Here is a 12,110-nt window from a genome sequence, read left to right as displayed (position 1 = left end):
TACAGCTGAGTGAGGATAAGAAATTAAGTTCTACCTTTAGTACTGGGCTCTGTCCATTCACAGTACCATATGCTTGTCTCATTCACAAGGAGCCCTTCTGGATATGGATTCTCAATCCATGGTATAATGGACCCTCTGAAGCAAATTTGGGTTGGAAGAGGAAGTACTGGGGCAAAGAGCACTGTTAAAGACGAGAGGAAGCAAGCAAGTCTCCTCATTCTAATTCTGTGCCCATCAAGCAAATTTCTAAGAGTCAGTCATGTGATTTCAATGAGTAATCGCCGTAGTCCAAGAAGGCCTGATGGTCCCATCTCAGTGGGGAAAGATCTGCCATCAAGATGGGCAGGTGGCATCCTGAGTCTAGGCTGCCTAGTCTCCTAGAGAGTGCCAGAATGGACACTACCAAGACTGCCTCAGTAGTTTTTCTTGCTCCAAGTGTTCCCACTGCCAACCAGCTTTGTGCTGACCTTTCTCTCTTCAGATGTGTTAATACTTTCAGTTTGACTACAGTTCAGTACGGCCAGTTGGAAACGATTTTCTTTCATGCTCTGACCCACTGGAGACTGATTTCCAGTCTCTCAGATGTACCCCCCAAGTACTGACAACCGAGATGAGAAATGCGACTGTCAAGTGGAATAGGATTCAGCTGTGTCTGCGAACTGCCCACATAGATAGAGGAAACCAAGTCTGTGAGGTATGTGGTCTCTTTCTGTGGCATGGGGTCAGCCAGAAGCAGTGGCCCAGGTGACAACCAGCCCTATCCAGGATGGCAGAGCAGGAGCCAACAAAAGGGGCTGGTGTGGGTGCTTCTGCATTGAAGTCCTTGGAAAGGGAGTGAAGTCAAAGGCAGGCTGACAAACTGAGAGAACAGGGAAGGCTGAAGGGAGCAGAGTTCTCAACAGGTTTCAACTCAGGCTAAACAGGAACAAGTGTGAAGGAGTAATAAGCTAGAAAGCCAGGGACAGACAAAAGCCATGGCCAAACAAATGAGTTGCAGAAGTAAAGTGGAGTTAGAATTCAAGGAATTGTGATCCTATCCTGATAGGATAAGTCACCTCTGTGCACAGTAAAGATTCTCAGGATGGTGACAGGCGTTTGGGAGGAGGGCAGTGGAAAAGGCTGTGAGCTGGTGCCAAGATGTTCAGTGCATGTTGGGTAGATGGTAGGGCAGACACTTGGGCCTCAAAGGAAGAGGTTTCATGAAAGAACATATGCTCTAGGTGCTGATCTCACAAGGAATCTAATAGCATAGATACCATTTATTAAGTGCCTATCTTGTGCCATGCCCATCAATCCCGATGCCTTGAGATTTATTATGCCCAGTCTACAGACAAGGAGTTGGTGAAGCAGAACTAGGATGCAAACTCAGATCTGTCTGCTCCCTCAGCTGTGGTCTCCTGCCTGGCAAGAGGTTTAATGTCATCCTTGCCAGGCAGTTGTGGACTCCATGCCTCAAATCCAGAAATTAGGGGCAACAATAACGTCACCCTTGTGACCAAAATACAGTCCTTCCCAACCACCATCCTCCTGTGACATAGACCAACAGAGGATAGTTGTTGCTACCACAGAATGTGCACAGTGGGGAGTGGCTGGTGAGAGACCTCAAGAGTTCCAACTGACCCCAGAATGCCTGAGAAGAGGGGAAGGGGACAGTTGTAAGAAAGGGTGCAGGAATAGTCCACCTGTCTAAAATTAGTTTATCTAAAACTTGACTCTCCCTTCAGAATTTTCACATCTATTTTTGGATGTCCTATTTTTTTTCCTGCCAAGTTTTCGTACTTTAAATAATTTCTTAACCACTGGAAATTAAATTCAATGATCCCACTGGGGGAACCCTTCCATGGCTCAAAACCTTTCCAGGTTTTGAAATTAGTTGATAGTTTAAAAACTACTTCCATGGTGTTGATCTCTTTTGGTTTTCTACTTCTGGCATTAATTTGATATCCTAACCCATGTTTCCCCACAACACATAGGGATAAGGGCCCCAAACATAGGTTCTCTTTGCAATTAGTTTCTCTTACCCCATTTTCTTCTAGTGTTGCCAAGGGCTTGTTGATGCTGTTGACAAATTTGTTGACATGCTCGAAGTGCTTTGTCATTTCTGTGGCTAAGACCATGTCGATAATACCCTGGCGCAGGGTCCGATAGTCATTCCTGTTGTAGACGACAAACAAGAAGATGCTACAGCTTATTGATCCAGACCAGACTCCTGAAAACAATCTTATCTAGGACACCTGTCCACTGTGGCCAAAATTTGCACATCACTGGAGGCCAGTCAGAGGGCACACTTTAAAAGGATGTGGAAGTTATAGGTTAGTGGCTAGATTGTTAGCAAGGGGAATCTGAACCCTAGTTAACTAGGGTTAACTAGTTAAGTGAACCCTAGTTAACTTAACCCTGGTTAACTAGAAGTTAACCAGAACCAAACAGATGCTTATGGGCAAGACTTTACAGATGCAATGTTCATGCTGTTGTCCTTCTGCAGCACAGGCATATAGTTCTTAGAAGAAAATAAGGTAGAACACAGCAGGTGTAAACAAAGCCAGCTCTCTTCATGAAGACAGATCTGTGGTCATGAATAATGTATCCCACACAGAGGTACCTTGAGACCCATCAAGTTTCTAGTGCCCAGAAACTTAGAGGGCAGACCTTCTGACAGCTGAGAAAATCACAGGGAGTCTTTAACACCTTTTCTTCCAGCCCTTGTTCTTATTTACATTTAAAAATACACTTTTTGAGGATGCAAACCATATAATTAAAAGTTCAAAAGGTATAAATAGCATGAAATGAAATCTCTATTCAACCCCTTTTTTTTTTCCAGTCACTCTGTTTCTTTCCCTGGAGACAACCGAAGTTATCAGGGTCTCATGTATTTTTCTACAGACAGCTGTTATATATACAAGCAACTATGAATAAAATCTACTTTAACTCTACCTCTGAAATTCTAGAACATGGCAAAAGGAAGGTTCATAAAATCAGGAATCTCCTTTTTTAAAAATTCCATATAAAACTTTCCTTTAAAAATCCAAATTAATAAGTATTCTTCATGGCAGAACACTTTTTCCTTCCTCCTTCTGATATTTATTAAGTCCTGACCATGTATTAGGCATCATGCTAGACAATAAGGGTACAGAGATGAATGACAGACATATGACCACTGTGATCTTACAGAGCTTAAGAATCCAATCAGACATTAGACAAATAATGAAAAACGATTATTTAAAAATGTGGTTAAGTGCTATGAAGGAACTTGAGACTGAATAATTAGTGTGACAGGTCAGGAAAGGCCTCCTCGAGGAAGTGACATGTGAACAGAGACAATGATGAGAAGTCTGTTGGGCACAGGAGGGCAGAGGGGAGTGTTCCGGGCAGAAATGTAAGATGACAACTTCTCTGAGTCTCTAAAAGCTCAAGATGTTAGCATTATACTTTGTCCTCTTGAAATGTCAAGAGCTGAACCTTGAAAACATTGTGCTAAGTAAAAGAAGCCAGTCACAAAAGACCACATATTGGGTATGCTTCCATTTATATGAAATGCCCAGAACTGGCAAATCTATGGAGATGGAAAGCAGATCAGTGGTTGCCTAGGGCTGAGGGAGTTGAGAGGAGAATGGCAAGTGACTGCTAATGAGTTCAAGGTTTTTTTGGAGGTGACGCAAGTGTTGTAAAATTGATTGTGCTGATGGTTGCACAATTCTGAATATACTAAAAACCACTGTACACTTTAAATGGGTAAACTGTATGGTATGTGAATTATATCTCAAAAAAGCCCTTAAAAAAAAAAGGAGAGAGACAGAGGAACCAACATACTTTCCTACTCATTGTTCTTACCTCTCCAAGTTTTTAAAGATATTGCATTTGTCATCTCTAGTGGTCAGCTGGAAGGCCAAGGCCGCATGGTGGCTCTCCAGCACAGCAGTGTCATTATACAAAATGGCCAGCTCACTGCCAGCGTTACACAGGAAGGAGTTGGTTCTCCCAGGGTGGTCCACATCGTGAACAGTGGCTGCGATGAGGGCGGCTACCTCATCAACCGGATCTAAAGTTTGCTAAAAACAAGAGAACTTTTAAAAACTGAGGCATGGCATTGAAAGCAAGGAAGCCTTCTGTATCATTTTCTTTCTGCCCTATTACTTTAAGGTAAGAATATTTCAGATTTCTGAGAAAAGCATACTGTTGAGCAAATCCAGTTTCCTATTACACTCAGAAACAGTTATATCTTGGCATATGTTTATTAGGAAAAATTATCTGATTCTCAGTCTCACCTAAGTTAAGGACTTACCAAAATACAGGGTGTCCTCAACAGATAAGAGTCACCTCCTCAGCCAGTCTGACTCTAGACCCATCACAAAAAAAGGTCCTTAGTCTGAGATATTGACTTAGACTAATACAAACTAATATTACTAAATAAAAGAGAAATAATTTTTTAAAATATGCATCACTCACATTATTTGAGGGTTGGTCTACTTTTCTCCCCCCTTTTGGTGCCATCTTTTGTCAGGTTGATGTCAGGGCTTTATGAGTTTGGTAAAATGATCTGGAAGATTTCCTTCTTTTTCAAGGTTCTGAAAAGGTTTTATGTAACATGGAACAATTCCTTAAAGGGCTCAAGAACTCACCTGTCCATCCGGATGAGGAGCCAGATTTTTTTTTTTTTTTTGAGGAAGATTAGCCCTGAGCTAACATCTGATGCAAATCCTCCTCTTTTCACTGAGGAAGACTGGCCCTGGGCTAACATCCGTGCCCATCTTCCTCTACTTTATGTGGGACACCACCACAGCATGGCTTGACAAGCGGCGCGTCGGTGTGCGCCCGGGATCTGAACCTGTGAACCCCGGGCCGCCACAGCGGAGCGTGCACACTTAACCGCTACCCCACCAGGCCGGCCCCAGGAGCCAGGTTTTGAAGAAATTAGTTGATAGTTCAGAAGCTACTTCCACGGTATTGACCTCTTTTGGTTTTCTAGTTCTAGCATTAATTTGATTCAAAATATTCCTTCTTTCTTTCAATTTTTTTTTTTTGAGAAACCATCTATTTTAAGGCTTTTCAATTAGTACATAAGTGCATGGTACTTTCTTCTATCATTTTCCATTTCAAATGTGTGTATTTCTGAGTTTTCTGTATTTCTTGATTAGGTTGGCTAGAACTTTATTTTCTTGGTTATTTCAAAGAACCATTTTCAACTATCATTTTGCTCTTCCCATTCTGTAGGTTTTGATGTATAGGTTTCTTATTTTGTTGTTTTCTAAATAATCTGTTATTTTTGGTTTTATTTCCTTGTTTATCCCCAAATTATTCAAAATATTTTCTCGTTTGTAATGGTTGACATTTTTTATTTAACCTTTAGTTATAAAATTCTAGTTTTATTATGTTGTGGTTAGAAAATATAGCCTATGAAATTCTAAAGTTTATCAAGACCTTCATTGTGTCCTAGCATAAGATTATTTTTGGAAATATTCTATAGACACTTGAAAAGAAGGTGTATATCTAATAAATCAGTCTTGTAAATTTATTTAAATTGAAATTCAATAATTTTTAACTTTAAATGGGTGAACTGTATGATGTGAATTATAAGTCAGTAAGTGCTATTAAAAATTAAGTTAGCTTTCTAAATTTATATTCGTATGTTATCTATAGAATAGTTCAAAAGCAACAGTTACAGCAAAAATTAGGTTGTCTTTATATGCTGCACTACATTGATACAGACGTTCCTCTCCTGCCATTTGTTTTTGTACTTTATAAAACAGTCCTCTCTCTGAACTCTAATTCTACCTACAGTCTTGGTCATGATCTTTCTTTTTTTTTTTTTTTTTAAGATTTTATTTATTTATTTTTTCCCCCCAAAGCCCCAGTAGATAGTTGTATGTCATAGCTGCACATCCTTCTAGTTGCTGTATGTGGGACTCGGCCTCAGGATGGACGGAGAAGTGGTGCCTCGGTGCGCGCCCGGGATCCGAACCCGGGCTGCCAGCATCGGAGCGCGCACGCTTAACCACCAAGCCACGGGGCCGGCCCGGTCATGATCTTTCTTAAAAAAAGAAAAAAAAACAGGGAGCAGGGAAAGGGCAACTGAAGGTCTGACCTTCAGGCAATGATGCCTGGCTGTGTCATTCCTCATGAGACCCTATTTTCTTAGATACAAAACCAGCAGTTTCATTCTTCTGCTCTCAAATACTTCTAAAAGTGAAATGGCCATGCCACTGGAGCTCCCTGGACCCTCCGTGCCACCTTATGATGGTTGTAGAAGGAAATAACACAAATACGTTGGCAAATCTAGTCGCTGCTTCAAAAATTTCCCCAATGAAATAATTTACAACATGAAAGCTTTCTTAGGGAGCCTGGTGTGGGAGTAAGCAATGAATAACCTTCCTTGAATGAAACCTTTCTTCTGTGAGGCTCTCCTTACTGTGGCCTATTCCCATCCCCCTCTCTCCCGCAGCCTCAAAGCTGGAGCTAAAGCTACTCAATGGCCCCCGGCAGACCCTGAGCTGTTCTGATTGGCTACCAGTAGGTGTCAGTGGTCACTGCACCTAATATTTGCAGCCCTATGGAGCCACTGAGTTAGTTAATAGTCCTCACCCTTCCTCCACTGCATTAACTCGGTTGAGCGGGGCAGGCACTGGGGATACAAAAGGAGCCTGCTGTCCAAATAGAGTGGATGGACCAGTAAGTAGGCATCAAATACAGTAAAATCATGAGCATGCCCAGGAGGGTATGGGAATACAGAGGAGGGGCACTTAAGTCAGTGCAGGGGTTGGAGGCCAGTCCAGGGAAGGCTTCCTAGAGGAAGGGAGGCTGACATGGATCCCTGAAGGACAGGTGGAGGTGTGAGGGAAGCTTCAGAAACTAAAGTGGTTTAGCATGGCCCAAACATGGCCTGTGCCAGGGAGCTGTGAACACCATACTGTGGAGTTTTAAAGTTTGAATCCTGTAGGAGATCAGAAGCTGCTCCTGGGACCGACATGGTTCAGAAAGCTCATGTTGGCAGCAGTGTGAGTGTGCTCCATAGGAGCAGGGTAGTCAGGAGTTCTCGTCTGGCACAGTCTAGATGAGAAATGATGGGGCCCTCACTGGGACAGCAGCAGGGCACTATAAGGATGAGATGATTCTGAGAACATTTAGGGGTTATAGTAGGCAAGGTCAGATATCTACCAGATGTTGAGGGCTCGAGGAGAGGAAAGATCTGAAGGTGACTCCAGGATTCTGATTCGGGTATCTGCTTGGATGATGGAATTCTAGACCAGGTAGGTAACTCTGGGTGGGAGCAGTGCTGGGCAAAAATGATGAACTTGGTCTCAAACCCTGCTGACTTTCAGGGACAGGTGGGGGCCCTAAAGCGCCAATATCCAACAGTTGGTTGGCTGTACTTGTCTGTAGGTTCAGAGTGAGACGACCAAAACAACAGTCCTATCTTGTTCTTGCTGGCTTTCTCCCCAGGGACCAAATCCTGCTCCTTATACTCCCATAGAATGGCGGGGGCCATGTCATACATTAACACATCAACTCCCCAGAGCCACAGTGTGGCCTCCAGCCTGACTTCTCAGCCAGCCACACCCTTCCCAGGCCAGGCTGCACACGTGCCGGCGCCATTCCTGAACAGTCACCCTGTGTAGCAACTGGGTGGAGGCAGAGGCAGCAGCCTGCCCCATGGTTCCTGCCTGGTAAGCACAGAGTGCAAACACAGCTCACCTTTATCCTCTCTTTGCAGAGAAAATAGGCAGTGGCATGAAGGACATCAGCAGAATGTGTAGAATTGTGGTAGGGGTTAGAAGAATGATAATTGGCTTCAATAATTTGTAACCAAGATCTCAGCGTTGTCTCGGAGCAGTTTAAAAATTCACAGATTCCAAAGCGAGCGAATATTTTGAGACCAAGATAAATCAAAGGCCTGTAGAGAAAAACATTACAACATTAAAACAAAGAAATAGGCAAAATGTTTGGAGCCCTGAATGGGTTCAGCTCCAACAAACAAACCCAAGCCAGACTTCAGAGAGTGTGCAGGGCAGCCAAGAGGGGCTGGCCCAGCAGTGCTGTCCTCTCTGTTGCCCTTCCTCCTGGTAGCCTACACCAACCTCGGCTGGAGCCCAGTTCCAATCCTGGCGTCAGAGCTCGTTTGGTGCTCCCCACTGGCTGTGGTGAGGTTTGCTCACTCTGCCCTTCCTGACTCAGACTCTTGCTTGCACTAGTGGGTTCCTCAAAATCAATGTGTCGCCACGCTAAACCTGTGCCGCCTTGAACCCTATCCTCTCCTTTGGACTTGCTGGACCTATGTCATTGGCTAGATGTCCTGCCTAGAAGAAAATAACAGTTTGTGATGACCACATATGAGTTAGACACTGTCACATGTCATGTAATGGTCTCGACAATCTGGAGGTGGGTGTTACAGTATGAGGAGGTTTCCCTTGAGAAGGTGACCAACTGGCCACCAACTCAGGCCCCTCCTTGAGAAGCCACCTTGATCCAGCATCTGGCCTTTGGCTTGGAAGGTCAAGAGACTTGGTTCTGCTGAGGCAGTATCCAGAGATGATCAGGCTCATAAGACTTAAACTGACCTTGGCCTGAATCACATGGATGTAAACCAGTATGTAATCCAGGTGCTCAGATTCACTTGCCATGGGAGTCTTCTTTTCCACTGTTCTTACCCGGGTGGGGTACATGGAAGAGAATGTATCAAAAGGTTGATGCACATTGAGCAAAGGGCAGGTGTTATGTTGGAGACAGTCACCCAGACTGGGATGACACCTGATGAGTCATCCCGTGCCCCAGAAGAGCACACTTTTCCTGCAACTGCCTTCTGTCTGCCAGGTTCAGGGCCTCGCAACCCTGAAGGGCAGCCCTGGCTGGCATCAGCTCTGTGGACATCCCTCTCCTGTGTGCCAATCCATCACACTCCTTTGGTGAATGCTTCTTTTCCAGCAAGGTACAAAAGTGAAGGTAAAATCCCAATCCCACCCCACTATCTGTGATCACACCCACATCAGGAGGACTAGAGTTCTGGGTGTCCCCATGCCTGTCACCAACACAGCAACCAAGATCTGGGGACAGCTCTTATCAAATGTGTGTGTTTGTATATTTCTAATTTTTAGTTCTAGGCTCGGAGTGGGGCTCCTTGCTGCTATTTCAACATACCACTACCTACAGGAGAAATTAATATCCATACTTTACGGAAAAAAACCCTCTGCTCTTTGGAGGTTAAGTCACTTGCCCAGTTTCATGCTTTCCATGAGTCTGCTGTCTCCACAGGAGTCATGATCAGGCAGACTCTCCCCTGCTTCTCACTGATTCCCTCGCTGAGGCCTAGGCCCCGCTACTCTTTCCTGAGCCTCCCTCCCTGACCAGGAACTGGCTCTGTGCAGAATCCACACTCCCTGGGTGGCTTTCTCCACACAGGCCCTTGGAATTGAGCTTTCTGTCTGCTGAGCTCCACAAGGACTCACCTTTGATGTGTGGCAGCCTCTAGTTCAAAAATATCAAAGTCCCAGTATTCCTCATTTTCCATGGCCCGAGCTATCCGTGGTGGGACATCGTGAAGGGAGATGGGAGTGATTATACTGTTTGAAACCTGTTGAAGATCTGTAAAGTGATGTAATTTGGAAAACAAAATTAATAGGCTTTATAGTATTAACTGTTTGTTCCGTAGAGAGGACAGTACCGCTTCAGGGGACAGTTGCTTTGTTTTTGAGGTTTTATGACATACTAAGAAACTTCTTACTGATGAGAAAATTATCTGAAACCTTTTATCTGAAAAATCTATTTTCATCACTTAAGCTTGACTGTAATATTAATAGTGATCCAAAAAATTAAAAAGGAAAAACTTACGTTTTGTTGAAAGAACATATTCATTCCCAGATAGTCTTCGCAAACCATCCTGATAAAAATCAAGGAAACAAGAAAAAAAGAAGTCACAACTATTCTTTACTTCTCAAAAACCCTAGGACAGTTGATCCCAGAGGACAGCTAGGGGCAGCCCTCTCCATCACTGCACCCAAGGCTCCCCCTGTGATCATCACTGTGCTCAAGCACTGAACTCAGCCACCTACTGAGCACACAGCGTGATGCTGGGATGGATTGGCTCAACTCAGGGGCAGGGGCAGCACCAGGGAGGGAGCTCGAGAGAGGCCCCACCTAGCGTTCCTGCTGGCATTCAGGACCGGTTTGGTTTCTTAGGAACAATTCCCCTCTGTCCTCAACCCTTCCCCACCATTTTCCTGCCACCCTCCTCGCCCTAATGGACACCAGACTTCCTCTGGAAAACTAGAATCTTCCTTGTCCTCTAACTGCTCCGGCCAGCTGACTCGGTGTGAGAGCTGCTCCCAGACCACCGCCCAAGCCCCTCAGTGGCTTTCCTCTCGGCCCTGATCCCCACCGTGCCTCTCTTCTCCCCTCACCCCAGGACACTACCCCACCTCATCCTCATCATTTTCACCCCTCACCTACAGGCTGGAGGAGCGTCTGTCTCAAATAGGCAAGACCACAATTAGACATCATCATCACTGGGAATCACTCTACCGTTCAGATTACTGCCTAAAACCTTATTTTTAAGACATCATGTGACTTCAGAAAGCAAGAATTGGGAGGGGAGGTGAATTTTATTTTGGACCAAAACAAAAGGTGACAGATAACGATGGAATGATCTGTTTTCCACAAAGTTGTTCTTCCCTTGTGAGACCTCTATACTAGACGGGTTGGAGGAGGCATCTGGAATGCCTCAAGAGCCCGTGGTACGAAGCCCCTTTCTAATGAAATGGTCCCAAGCCCTTCTTTCCCGTGAAGTCACCAAACCTGTGTAGGATGCTTTGGAGGGAAACCGTGACCCATCCCCGGTGCCTCTTTAAACATATATAGTCTTTCTGTTTTATAATTTGGTAGGGAATATTTCATATATTTTTCTTTTTTCCTGCCCCAGATTTCAAAGTCTTTTAAAAAATTAAGTTTTATTTAAATAAATTACTTGTAGAACCCCTAAGCAAAAATGGAGAACCAGCTCAGAAGACTGTCTAGAATATGCTCCTCCCTTCTCTGCTTCAAGCTGAGGTCCCCCCGGGTGGTAGGCAGCAAGTGGATGACAGCTCTGGCCAGAGAGTAGCTGAGCCCAGGCGATGGAAGGGTTTAGGGACTGAGCCCTAGACAGAGAGCTCTGTGTTGGCCAGCCCACAGAAATATAACCTCTGAGAAAACAAACAGGAACAGCAGGCTTTAGCCAGCAGCCTGATCAAAAATACTTACAGACATCAAGCCTCCAACGAGGTCATTGGCATGAGGATCATCATCCTTAGCACCAAACTGTGGCGAATATAATTCAGTGGTTCTTAGAATTTCCAGCACACGGTCTAAGGCTTCTGTCACAGGCATGGGACTGCTTTCCTGGGCAGCATTGATAATATTGATTACCTACAATATGGAAAGAAAAGACCTGAGTTTCATAACCTTAAAAACAATGGGAAAGCAATCCAGAGAGTCAGGCTGGCAAGAGCGCTCAATGCTAACTTAAGACTAGTTAAAATGCTCGTGTCACATCATCTCTCTTTAGAGAAAGCAGCTCCATACAACCAGGGGAGCGTTATTACTGCTGTGGGTCTGTTTCACCTCATTGGAAACAGTCAACTGGGAGAACAAGGGACTTCCGTGCTCACTGGAGACCGACCACAAACTGCTTCACCTTGGTGATGGGCGCCTCAATTGTCATGGAATGTATCCGGGCCATGGAGGAGTGTCGTCTCTGGCTGGCAACTGTGGAGAGATCACATGATACAGAGGTCAGGGTATGCACAGCCTGGGACACCTGTCTCAACAGCCGAGGGCTCTGTGACCTCCCCTCCTCCCCGAGGCCTCAGTGTGCGCAGCCGCATAATGAAGGGGTAAAGACGAGAACTGCATGGTCCTTCTCATCCTAACAAGCACGGGATTCTGGCATAACCAACTCTGCTTCCTTCAGTTCTAGGCACTAGAATGCACGTGCCCCCATACACTGAACTTCTGATGTTACAGGCCAGAAAGAAAATAGAGGAAACAATCTAGCAAGTCAAGGCCAAACAGCCTCTTTTTGTGTTTATAACAATAAAGCTTTATAATTATTCAGCCTGCCGCTATCCAGGAGTAAAAACGTTCTG

At 44.7% G+C, this 12,110-nt stretch overlaps 1 protein-coding gene across 6 annotated transcripts in view; it reads right to left on the bottom strand.

Moving 5' to 3' along the window:
* The window catches only part of PDE8A (phosphodiesterase 8A), a 148,670-nt gene that overhangs the window by 13,825 nt on the left and 122,735 nt on the right, over positions 1-12,110 (bottom strand). For all 6 annotated transcript variants that reach the window (XR_009220149.1, XM_058542529.1, XM_058542533.1 and 3 more), the window contains 7 exons: positions 11,660-11,730; positions 11,227-11,391; positions 9,820-9,868; positions 9,438-9,573; positions 7,690-7,888; positions 3,832-4,049; positions 2,022-2,154 (listed from right to left, as the gene is read on the bottom strand). Coding sequence is in view for 5 of the 6 variants with exons in the window: in XM_058542529.1 (XP_058398512.1) it covers positions 2,022-2,154; positions 3,832-4,049; positions 7,690-7,888; positions 9,438-9,573; positions 9,820-9,868; positions 11,227-11,391; positions 11,660-11,730 (971 nt within the window). In the remaining variant the exon portion in view is untranslated. The remainder of the gene's footprint in view (positions 1-2,021; positions 2,155-3,831; positions 4,050-7,689; positions 7,889-9,437; positions 9,574-9,819; positions 9,869-11,226; positions 11,392-11,659; positions 11,731-12,110) is intronic.

This window comes from Diceros bicornis, chromosome 5 (genome assembly GCF_020826845.1).
Source record: "Diceros bicornis minor isolate mBicDic1 chromosome 5, mDicBic1.mat.cur, whole genome shotgun sequence".
NCBI classification, from domain to species: domain Eukaryota; kingdom Metazoa; phylum Chordata; class Mammalia; order Perissodactyla; family Rhinocerotidae; genus Diceros; species Diceros bicornis.
The sequence above is the reverse complement of the archived record's forward strand: the minus strand, read 5'-3'. Positions and strand labels throughout refer to the sequence as shown.